Source organism: Puntigrus tetrazona, chromosome 12 (genome assembly GCF_018831695.1).
Source record: "Puntigrus tetrazona isolate hp1 chromosome 12, ASM1883169v1, whole genome shotgun sequence".
Classification (NCBI taxonomy): Eukaryota; Metazoa; Chordata; class Actinopteri; order Cypriniformes; family Cyprinidae; genus Puntigrus; species Puntigrus tetrazona.
In genome coordinates this window covers 5,872,869-5,885,618 of record NC_056710.1, presented here as the reverse complement: position 1 = coordinate 5,885,618, position 12,750 = coordinate 5,872,869, and the positions used below count along the sequence as shown (strand labels likewise).

Here is a 12,750-nt window from a genome sequence, read left to right as displayed (position 1 = left end):
AGGCAGTGATGCAGCTGCACAGGACGCTCTCAATGGTCCCTCTATAAAACATAGTCATGGGTGGAGCTTACCTTAGCCTCCCCAGGAAGTAGAGGCACTGCTGGGCTTTCTTGGTGATGGAGCTGGTGACCAGGTGAAGTTATCCGCCAGATGAACAACAAGGAATTTGGTACTCTTGACGGTCTCCACCCTGGATCTGTCAATGGACAGCAGAGAATGATCACTCTTTGCTCGCTTAAAGTCAACAATCATCTCTTTGGTCTTATTGACGTACAGAGATAGATTGTTGGCTCTACTCCATGTTTTAAACTGCTGCACCTCATCTCTGTATGCATCTTCTTGCTGATGAGACCCACCATCATGTCCTCAGCAAACTTGATGGTTGGAGCTGTGCATCGCTTCACAGTCGTGAGTCAGCAAAGTGAACAGTAGTGTGAGAGGGTGAGATGCAGGGTTGTGGTGATGGCATCGTCAGTTTGGACGATATGCAAACTGTAATGGGTCGGGTGAGGGTGGTAGCTGTGACTTGATGTGCCTCATGACAAGCCTCTCAGATAGTCACTGAGGCAGGAAACCACAGATTTCTTAGGCACCGGGACAATCATTGTTGTTTTGAGGCATGTCAGAATGACAGAGCTGCTCAGAGAGATGTTGAAGATATCAGTGAAGACATCAGCTAGCTGCTCTGCACACTCATTTAGTACTCTGCCTAGAATGTTGTCTGGTCCAGCAGACTTCCATGGGTTAACTCTTCAGACTTCCGTGGGTTAAAGTGTTTTCTTCACGTCAGCTGTGGTGAAGCAGAGTACCAGGTCATTAGTATGAGGGGTGGACTTCCTCACCATTGTATTTTTCTGTGCCTCAAAACGTGCTTAGAATCATTCAGCAAATCTGGTAGGGAAGCGTCACCATCACAGACAGGTGAAGTTGTTTTGTAGTTGGTGATCGCTTGGATGCCCTGCCACATGTGTCATGTGTCAGTGCTCTTCTGTTCTGCTGTTCTTATTCACACCTGTACCGCTTTCACGCACAAGCATATAAGCTTACACCTTCAGTTACCCATAAGGTCTTGATTTGCCTTTGCTGTCACTACTGAGCAGTTTTCCTGTGTTTTCTTTGTCTGGTTTTTCATCTTCAAGTGTTTCCTCAGTTAAATCTGATTGTTTGTTGCCTGCCCTGACCTCTGTCTGGATATCAACCCTGTTTCTGTATAACCCTTTGCCTGATCTGTTATTTATATACAGAGTTGGGCAGGTTATGTCCAATAATAATAATTCATCCAGTTAGCAGTGCATTACAATAGTCCATTCTAGAGATAATGAATGCATGGATTAACTTTTCTGCATCAGAAACAGGTTTTGTAACTTGTCAATGTTTCTAAGAATGTTTCTTGAAGTCCACTCCTGGGTGTTGGCTTGTGGCACCTTGCTGACAGATATTTGTAGTGCTGCCGGCTGGGTGACCCCTAACACATTCGCTAGATTCTATAGTCTAGGTGTGGAACTGGTATCCTCCTGTGTTCTCACCTCAAATGGGTATAAGCACTGAAAGGCCCGGTTTCGGGTTGGCTTGTTAAACCGCTCCAGAGAGTCCATACCGTAGACCCTGTCAAGCTCCTCCATTCCCCTCGGCAGCCAGATGAATCCTTGAGACCCGGTGAGGGCTGGGAGCCATGTAAAGCACTCAAAGAGGACTTTATATATGTATTTTCACGGCATATTCTCAGAGCCTCATGTTTCCCTGGCAGATGTTATGCCAATGCTTTAAAAAAAAATACCACTAGAAACTTTGGGAACTTGAAACAATGTGTAAATCATGTTAATGTTTTTTAACAAATGTTTTTTTTGTTACTGCCCTTAATGAATTATTTGTTGAAAAGCTTAAAATATTTTTTGTTGTTTATATGTGATTATTGATGTGCTTGAATAAGCCACGGGCAGCGTAAAGTACTAGTCCCATTTTTGAGTTAAAAGAGAAAAGAGTTAATAAAACTGTAGACTAAGATTGACTTGTACTGTTCTGTGAATTGTGACTTTCTGGGAACAGCGTCACCAGTGGGTGGGCATTTCAGTGTGGAGCAAATGCTGTCTCGGCTGTGGACCAGGTATTATTGGCTCAACAATTAAAGAGGCCTCAGGCACTCATCAGTGTGATGGGGCCCATAAATGAAACAGAACACTTAAATTACTGAAATTACAAGATTATTTCACCAGATGGGTGGAAGCGTACCCCCTACCCAATGACCAGGCTGTCACTGTAGCAAAGATTATAGTCGCTGAATGGATCTGCCGTTATGGAGTCCAACTTACCCTCCAGCGTAACCAGGGCACCAATTATGAATCAGAGGTCTTCCAAACCATGTGTAAGCTGCTTGACATTGACAAGACACGTACATACCTTTCTGACCTCAGTCAGAAGGCCAGGTAGAGCGATTTAATACCTCCCCACAGAAAATCCTAGCCATGACCTTGGAGTGATCTTTGATTCTCCTGAAGCAGCAGAGTTGTTCTATCATCAGAACTTTAGTAACTCTGGAACTACAGACTAACTGAATTGCCGCAATGAAAGGATGAATTTAACAGGTACTGTTTATACTGCGGTACTTCAAGATAATGCTTCAAGATAAAGCTCTCGTTTTATTTATCGTTCTACGTGGTTAATCGGTGGTGTAAATGGGTGTTCTGGCATCTCGTCATGTTAAAAAGATGAGCTTCAGAGTTGTAAGTATAGTAGTTTTTTTCCTTTTTTTTGTTTGTTTTGTTGGTTCCCTTCCTATGCTTCATCCTCCCGTATTCATGTGTCTCAAAGATCTTTTTGCTCTTTTTATTATTAGTGGTGTTTGCCTTTTAAGACGAAGCACACTATTACTATTACTCATAATTATCCTTACTTATTATTATAGATTCCGTACAAATTTTGGCGCGTAACTCGTCTCGCACTTTTTGCCACAGACCCAAGAAACAGGTGTCAAATTGTGTGGGGTATTGAGGAAAGGTGTGCTATTACTTTTATAAGTGATCATGTATATGATGATTGTACACCGGGTGAAAAATCGGCTAAAAAATCACATTGATTTGCATTGAGACCGACTCTGACGAATCATAGCGCAGTGCAAGAATTTCGCACAAACTTGTAAATCACCACATTTTTTTGAAGACTTTATCAAGCTGTGCGAGAACATACCTCACAGTGGGGTATACGTTGTACCCCTGGGGGGCAAGAGACCCCCAAATTTGCCCCATAAACCTATTATAGTGAGGGAAATAAGCACATGTTTTTTTCCTACTATGGTCATTTACATAGGAATTTTGCAATCAAAATGACTCTGCATTAAAATGTCATAGAGACATGTGGGTCGGCTCATTTTACTCAGCCAACCAATCAAAGTCTCGGAATGGCTTTGAAGGTGTCAAGCCACGCCTTAGCAACCATTTAGAGCACCCTAGCAACAGATCCCATAGACTGCCATTATAATGGTTCAGATGGATATCTTTGGATCAGAATATCAGACATGGGCTCGTTTTACTCAGGGCAGCAAACAGCCAATCCTGGGTCACCATAGACATCTCCTATCCACGCCTTAGCAACCATTATCAAAGACCCTAGCAACCCGAACTCAGACAGGCATATCTTTCAATCGGAAAGTCATAGAGACATAGGGATTGGTTTATATCATTCATACAGACAAGCAGTCTTTATAATATCATGACTGACAGCTGCTGAGCCACTCTCTAGCAACCAAACACAACACCCTAGCAACCAAACACAACACCCTAGCAACCTTTTAGCAAGACCTACATCTTTGCATCAGAACATCATACAGATATGGGAGTTGGTTATTCTTTAATAGTAAATAGCAACCTGTGTTATGTTAGCATGCTAGTCACTTATTAATCATGCTAGAAACATGCTAGTCATCCTAGCAACATGTTAGTCACTTGCTAATCATGCTGGAAAAATGCTAGTCATGCTAGCAACGTGCTAGTCACTTGGTAATCATGCTGGAAAACATGCTAGTACCATGCTAGTCACTTCCTAATCATGCTGGAAACATGCTAGCAACATGCTAGTCATGCTAGCAACATGCTAGTCACTTGCTAATCATGCTAGAAACATGCTAGTAACATGCCAGTCATGCTAGTACCATGCTAGTCACTTGCTAATCATACTGGAAACATGCTAGTGACATGCTAGTCATGCTAGCAACATGCTAGTCACTTACTAATCATGCTGGAAACATGCTAGTGACATGCTAGTCATGCTAGTACCATGCTAGTCACTTGGTAATCATGCTGGAAACATACTAGTCATGCTAGCAACATGCTAGTCACTTGCTAATCATGCTGGAGCATGCAAGTGACATGCTAGTCATGCTAGTAACTTGCTAATAATGCTGGAAACATGCTAGTGGCATGCTAGCAACATGTTAGTCACTTGCTAATCATGCTAGAAACATGCTAGAAACATGCTAGTAACATGCTAGTCGTGCTAGCAACATGCTAGTAACATGGTAGTAACATGCTAGTACCATGCTAGTCACTTGCTAATCATGCTGCAAACATGCTAGCGACATGCTAGTCACTTGCTAATCATGCTGGAAACATGCTAGACACATGCTAAATCATGCTACCGACATGCTAGTCACTTGATAAGCATGATAGAAACATCTGTACATGCTAGTCACTTAATAAGCATGATAGAGACATAGAGCAAACCGGACTTCAGACATGTTAGTGATGCTAGCAGTGCTGCATGCTAACAGTGACTAACTACATGCTCATTCATGATGAGAACTCTATACAACTCAATAGCAAGTAGCACGGCAAGCACCACTCACATTTTTTTTTAAGGAAATGTACTTTCTAGTTATTGTTATTATGATTATTATTAATAATAATTAATATTATTTTTAGATTCCTGAAACACTAGTGTAATTAAATTATTAAAACAGGTACTTAAAATCTTACTGGGTGCTTGTATATTTTACATCTAAGGAGCTCAACTGAAAAAATTTTGCGAACTCCTGCCCTATATTTAGCTTAGGGGAGGGAAGAGGGCATGTGGTTATAGAACAGGGGACAACAGCCATGAGCAAAAGTATGTGTATCTATGTGTGCAAGGCCAGAAGAGAATGTGTTATTGGAAAAAGACCACTTGGGCTAGTGTGAAACAGAAACAGCAAACTCGGACACTATTTGTTCAAAATGGAGTGTGTGAAAATTGGGGGATGGCGAGTTATTTCTGTTCACAGCTGTCACTTTTTCCACTACAACTTTGCTTAGTGGCCTTTAAACTGTTCAGTTATTTTAAATAATCTACTTATACCATGTCAACTCATAAAATTTGAGGTTAGAAATTTTTATTCAGAGGTCAGTCTTTTCACATCTTCCAATTTCAAAGTACATTACAGAAATATTACTTATGAGACAAGATAATTAACTAAACCTACAAGTTACTTGTAATTGGTAGTACGTTCCAATTAAATGTATAGCTTTAATACAGTGAGAGGCATTTAGTGTTGTTCTAACATATATTTGCACAATACATGTGTATATAGGCTGCATTTTACTTGAAAAATACTCTAAAAAGTAATATTGTAAAATATTATTAACATTTTAAAAAACTGTTTTCCGTTTTAATACATTTAAAAATGTTATTTATTTATGTGACAGAAAGCTGAATTTTTTAGCAACCATTATTCTACTCTCTAGTGTCATATTATCGTTCAGAAATAATTATAATATCCCGATTTAGTGTTATTTCTATAAATGTTGAAAAAATGGTATTGTAAATCATGACTTCAGCATTATTTGATTAGAGAGTTATTTGATTGAAATATTTTGTAAATGTTTTACTATCACAAATTAAAGCTTTTTTGATAAATATAAGTATACATTTTTATAAGTAATTGGAGGAAAAACTGGCTTTAAATGTTTGAATGGCCATATGTTTTGAAATAGATAATTTACATAAAATGTAAATATTTGCTCTATGGCTAACTAGATTTTTTAATATTTATATTTAATTATATTGTGTTATGGCCAAACAACCCTATAGTCCTGAGTTTGGCTAAACTAAATCACCCTGCTTATAGATAGATAAAAGAAGGAGTTTAACTCTACTGGGCCTCTCCAACATAAATTACAGAATTAGCCATGTTATTTGTGTGTAAATGATGAGTTCTGTAAGTGATAAGGTAATGAATATCAGGATAGCAAAGAATCTGTCACCTAATTACAAGAGATTGTGATGAACTATAATGCTGTTATTTTAAAGGAAATTCTCTTTTCCTGCTTTTTGGAGGAGTTTCCCTTAAAACATTTATTTTCATTGATGCATTTTATATATCAAAGCAATCTGTAAACAGATTCAAGAAATTTAGTTATGGCATAATAAATAGCTATAAGCAGTCCAGAAATACAAATAAAAAAGAACCATATGAGCAAGCTCCCTGCAGAGAGGTAGTGTCAGTTCCCACAACCCTGTATTTGAATACATACCTTCGGTGTTGGGACTATGATAAATGTCCAGCTATGGATGCATATATGGTATGAAGTGGGAGGGCTGCAGAACACTTTTTTGGACTATACCAGGAGCCTATAAGCACCCCAGTATAGAGCCCCAGTGCTTGAAAAATGTTTAGTCATCAAACTTCCCTTACATTTATCCACATAATACATGCCATGCAATACAGCACATGTATCACTTGCCAATATGTCAATATGTTGTCACCCACTGTACAGAGTAAATCTTATCTTAAATTTTCAAAAACTTATTTACATTTATTTATGTTTACAGTTAGTGACTTACACAAGTATAACAAGAGTTTTTATGTAAGATAATATAAGCTCCATAATATAGTATTACTTTACTTTACATTACTTTACTAAGACTGATAGACATTAGCATGATATGTCATTATATTTATGTGCAAAAATAAGTGTTTTTTACTGGACACAAAAGAAAGTGTTACATTGTGTATAGTGGATTATGCAAGAATACATGGAAAGACATTTAGACCTTATGCTATATATGCTACAAAGCATGCTAGCTCTTTAATATATTCAAACTCGTATTTGGTCTTTAGTTACATAGTAATTTGATTAGATTATATAACAGTTTTCATCACTCATGATAAGAAATGTTTTTTGCTGTAACTGTTCAGCCTTATTAGAGTCAATAATATGAAAAGAAAGAGCTCTTAAATCAAGCCAGCAACAATCTCTTGCCATATTTGTCCGCATGTTAAACCAAACTATTGCCAAAATTACTGGACTGAATTCACCTCATTCCAAGGCGTGCAAATCCTATTTTGGATCAGGAATGAAAGGTGACACCAAAGCACCCCATATACCTCCTCTCTTGTACTTTTACCAGCTCTCATTTCCTAAACCTGATGTTCAGGCTAAAGTTAGTACACCCAGACTGGTATATAAGAACCCAGAGGGGAACTGAGAAGATGTCAGTCACATCAGCGTGCTGTATACTTCCCCTCTTTTGACCAACTGCAAAAACTTTGAGATGGTGAGTGTTTTTTTTGTTTGTTTGTTTGGATTTTTTTTGATTTTCCACAAAAAAATAAAATAAACATTGTTAGATAGTTGCAACTGTCAGTGTGTCATAGATAGATAGTTGCACCTGTATTGAGCAGCAAAACATTACAACATATTGTTTCACTCTTCATTTATGTTTCTCTTTCTAGGCACCCAAGAAGGCCAAGAGGAGGCAGCAGGCAGAGGGCGGCAGCTCTAATGTCTTCTCCATGTTTGAGCAGAGCCAGATTCAGGAGTACAAGGAGGTAAATGTCTGCTAAAATCCAATGAGTTAACATTTAGAGGCCCTTAACAGGATAGTTTTAACATCAGTCAAACCATTAGTCATTAATTACATGCTCCCATGTTCATGTGTTTGAAAACCTTGACAATTTATATTGCAGATTTCTAAGTGTTAACTAGTAACTCTGTGGTCTGATTTGGAGCTATTCAACCAGAAGAAAGTAATCACAAAGCACAGTATTGGTTTTATGCATTTTAACTAATGGCAAAACTGTTAACTATACAGTTTACACTTACAATTACAGTTTTATAGCTATTGTATATAGTAAGGAGGGGTGGTAAAGAGATTAGTTGGCGATGGCAGATGTAATCAATCCGCCCTCTTTAAATATCCCGTCTTGTTGTACACGCCGTGACCTTTTAACAGCTTAGAAAGACAAGTAGGCAGCAGCTGCCAAAATGTTTCTTGGTCTCAGATGTCATCTCAAGTTTCATAGATGTTCTGCAGAAAAAAATCATCAAGACCTGATGTCAGAAGGGAAACATTTCACTACAAAAATAATCTTTTATGTGTGAAGAAAACGTGTATCTCTTGGCACCTATGATGCAATTAGAAGTTAATTAACTTTCTAACACTCTCTAAAACAAACAGGCTTTCACAATCATTGACCAGAACAGGGATGGTATTATCAGCAAGGACGATCTGAGAGATGTGCTGGCCTCCATGGGTCAGTTAAATGTGAAAAATGAGGAGCTGGAAGCTATGGTCAAAGAGGCCAGTGGCCCCATCAACTTCACTGTGTTCCTCACCATGTTTGGTGAGAAGCTGAAGGGTGAGTTAAAGTTTAATTAAGTTTACTTTAATTTTTGTAATGTCTGTTGCTAAAACTTTTAGTTTTGGGCTAAGTAAACCCCTGAAAAAAGTAAACTTTGTAAACTTAACCTGAAAACATAACTCTAACTCGCTTGGACATTTACGTGAATCAAACCTACGTATGCCCTTGGTTTTGCTAGCGCCATGCCTCACTGTTTGAGCTACAGGACAATGACAAAAAGTGCAAAGCAGCACCTTAAGACTTAGGCTGATGTACAATAAAGGACAATCCTAAATCATATCTAAAGAAGAGAATATCATAAATACTTGTACATTGGCACTTTTGACTTAAGTCAGTTAGCAACCACCCAGAAAAATCTTTGCATAGCAGTGCCCTTGAAACCATATAGTATTATGTTTATATTGTATAACTAAAGTGTTGACATTTCACATCAAGCATTTAGTTTAGTTATTTCACAGCATCTATTCATCAAATTCTTTATTTAGGCGCTGATCCTGAGGATGTTATCGTAAGTGCTTTCAAAGTTCTGGACCCTGAAGCTACAGGCACCATCAAGAAAGAATTGTAAGTATCAGTACTTATTGGTACTAGAGAATGAATAAAAAACTATAGTAAAAGGCCATTTTCTAGAATCTAACATTTTGTTTTATTTTTTTAGCATTGAGGAACTCCTGACCACCCAGTGCGACAGGTTTACCGCTGAGGAGGTTAGTTGTACTTGGATTATTTTAATTAGTTGTGTTTGCGAATTTAGAAATCACAGTTTCTCATATCTTACATTTTATGTATGTGTAATTACCCCTTACCATTAGTGCTACAATCATGAATCAAATTCAAATTGTGTGGTTTGTTTTTTGTGCAATTACTTTTTGCCTGGCAAGCAATAAAATGTAAAAATACCCATATAAAATTATAACATTTCACTGCTGAGCAGCTCCAAACTAATAAATTTGATACATTTTAGAAATTCTAATTACATTTTTATAATAAAAGTCTATACTTAAGCAAATGTGCAGTTACAATTTTTAGGTGTTTAGGTCTTTAAGAGATATATATTAACAACAGTGAATTCCACCCCAAAATCACAAAATGCTTAAGGTATTATAAATTTACTTTGAAATGTTTATTATGAAAAGTGCTCTACACTGAAGGAGTGAACTGAGACAAATATTGAGAAATTAGATTTTTTTGTATGTAGCAAGCAATGAACTATTTACTGATTAATTAATTAATATCTTCTGATTACTTTCTTCTAGATGAAAAATCTTTGGGCTGCCTTCCCTCCAGATGTGGCTGGCAACGTAGACTACAAGAACATCTGCTACGTCATTACACACGGAGAAGAGAAAGAGGAAGAATAAGTCCATCAACCATCTCTCTACCTCCTATCATTACCACAACATCCTGTTACATGTTCAGTCTTCCCATGGTCTATCTGTCCTTTCAAAGAAAGATGTTTCTAAATTGGAGGTCTGTTAGAATTTGGGCTGTCTGAATGTGAGTCACATGGAGCTAATGTGATTATTTTCAATAAAATAATCCAAAATCACAATCTCTCCATTCTCTCTGCTATTGTTTCCCTTCATAATTGTATAAGCAGAGGAGATATTTAAAGAGATGGCGCATCTCTGTAACAGAGTGCCACCTTCTCTATCAATGTCTCCCATTTGTTTTCTTGGAGAGACAGAAATATTAAGAAAGAAAGACATTTAGCAGTAAAAGAAGACACAGAGGATAACAAGGTGAGGATGAGGAAAAGAAACAAAAGAAAACATCTTTGTTTTTACTTCCCCTCCCCTGTTTACTCCTCCATTCCAAAGTCCTATTTTCTTGCATTTTTCTTTCCTTTCTCTTAATTCATCTCTTTGTCATCAAAATCACCTGTAACTCAAAGATAACACAAATAAAAGCATCTAAATCTTTCGTACTCCTTTTGTCTGTTCTTGTCAATTTCCTGCCTCTGCAAGTGAACCAACAATAACTATTTTATAATAAAGGGGTCATAAAATGTCATGAATAGGGGGTTTGAGGCATGCGGATCCATGTGCAGGCTTTTATTTAGCGAAGGCATGGTCAAAGCAGGCAGACGTCAAAGGCAAACGTCAGAGGCAAGGCAACAACAAAATCCAAAAACAAACAAAAACCAAAGGCAGGCAGGGTCAAAACCAGAGAATATCGACAGGGAATACTAGGTTTATACTAACTACAATGCTACATGCTAGTGAAAGGCCTGCTTCAGAATTTATAGTCAACCAACAAGAAGTGGTATCAGAGGAAGCAATCACAGTTCATGCAGAGATAAGAGCTCCTTCTGCTTGCTTGGCATAACAAACTACATATTTGTGTATATATGTTATCAGGGATGGACTTGGAAGAAAAACGGCCCTGAATCTTCCCTCAGATAGGCCCAGATAAGTCGCTACTAATATTACAGCAATCCTATTATATTTCTGCCATCATAGAAATTTCAAATGATATCCACTACATTACAAACATTACAAACCATCAACTTTAACAATTGCATAATGGTTTCTTGTAGTGTGTTTTGGGACACTTTACATTTGGAGTTAAAAAACTAAGAACTTCCTTTAAAATACTTGTTACTGTATGTATGAATTGCAGCAGTGAAGTTAAATACTCATCATCACTTATCATTCTGTGGACAAAATCCCAAGAACTCATATGTACATATACAGGTCCCAATCACCATATAGGCCATAATAATTGAAAAACCTCTTACAAACCTTAGTGAAACAATAAACCTTAGTGAAAGTCATTTATACACATAACTGTCAAACCCTTTACAAACACTAGTGGAAACAATGATCAACCAAACCTAGTCCTTTTAGAATTAAAATGTTTTATGGATTCATTCATCATTCATTAGATGAATTTTACATTTAAAGATATTTGTGCAACTGTAGAATGTACTGAAAAATGTGTGGAAAAGTGTATTGATAGTCTTCTGCCAGGACATTATCAGTGTGACAAAATACAACTCTGCTGTTCATGTTGTAGATGTCCATATTGTTAGTTCGGTGGCACTAGCGAACACCAGTACAATTTTTATTATAACTAGTAAAACTATTACAAATTATGTGAATTTATACATATTTCTTCAATTTGTGCGGCCACAATTTCTTTTTTTTAATGTTCTGAAGTGAAGTAAAGTTTAATGCATTTCCTCTGCTCAGCAAGTAGGGAGCAATGAACACTGTGTAGGGACCATGTTAATCAGAACACAGTTCATGCACATTTAACAAGCTCATTAGGAGAAACAGGTGTGTTAACTAAGAGAGACATGCAAAATTTGCAGAATGGGGGTACGCAAGGACTGGAATTGAGAACCACTTGGTCTAAGGAGCTGTTTTCTCTAAAGCCTAAAAGCTCCTGTATGGAGCGATTTCATTTCTTGAAACCAAAAACCTGTCATGCAATAAAACGTATCTGCAAAGGAACAAAGGACTTCAAAAAGAAAGTAAACTACACCCTCTTTCCCTGTTGTTTTACGACACCCTCTTCACCTCTGCCCTTTCTGGCTTAAAGTTAGTCTAGAATAAGGCATTATATGCCATGTGTTTTGTGAACCTGTTGTTTCTCACTTTCATGTTTGGTCTCATTTGAAAAGTCTCAGTGCAATTGATAAATTGGTCTCAATTTCACAGGAATCACTTATATAATGGAAAGGAAAAACTTTGTAGAACTGTTTTCTGTTCCTCTTCTGAGAAGGGGGTGTATCTTCTTTTAGGGTCTCTGAAAATGTTCAAGCCAGGTGTGACCCTGGAGCACAGGAACCTAAACACCAAAAGGTTTTTATACTTTTACAATTGATATTGGGATCTCTTTATCTGGTCAGAGTATATAAGCAGTGGGTCAAAACATAACAGGGCACGATTCTGTAACCAGATTTGTTTCCATACACCACACTATGTACTTTCTAAAAGCCATGTATGATGACCAGATACTTTTTGTTTTATATGTTTGTTTTATTTATTTTTATTTTGTTTATGTTTACTGCGGATCAGTTGTGCAAATACAAATTGGAAAATATTCTTGCCTCTCTTTCTCATACTCGAACAGCATGATTCTTGCTGCATCTTTTTCTTGTTTGACAGCGGGTGTCAGCGTTAAGTGCACAA

The 12,750-nt window shown here is 37.5% G+C and overlaps 1 protein-coding gene across 1 annotated transcript; it reads left to right on the top strand.

The window, feature by feature from the left end:
- Window positions 1–7,397: 7,397 nt before the first annotated feature.
- mylpfb (myosin light chain, phosphorylatable, fast skeletal muscle b) lies at window positions 7,398–10,534 on the top strand. Its single transcript, XM_043253168.1, has 6 exons — window positions 7,398–7,524; window positions 7,703–7,798; window positions 8,428–8,608; window positions 9,097–9,175; window positions 9,270–9,318; window positions 9,868–10,534. The coding sequence occupies exons 1-6, from the start codon at window positions 7,522–7,524 to the stop codon at window positions 9,970–9,972; spliced, it is 513 nt and encodes a 170-aa protein (XP_043109103.1). The 5' UTR covers window positions 7,398–7,521; the 3' UTR covers window positions 9,973–10,534.
- The last annotated feature ends 2,216 nt before the right edge of the window (window positions 10,535–12,750 follow it).

Coding starts and splice junctions, on each gene's coding strand:
- mylpfb (XM_043253168.1), top strand. Junction 9,176..9,269: donor GGCACCATCAAGAAAGAATT/GTAAGTATCAGT, acceptor TTATTTTTTTAG/CATTGAGGAACTCCTGACCA. Junction 9,319..9,867: donor ACAGGTTTACCGCTGAGGAG/GTTAGTTGTACT, acceptor ACTTTCTTCTAG/ATGAAAAATCTTTGGGCTGC.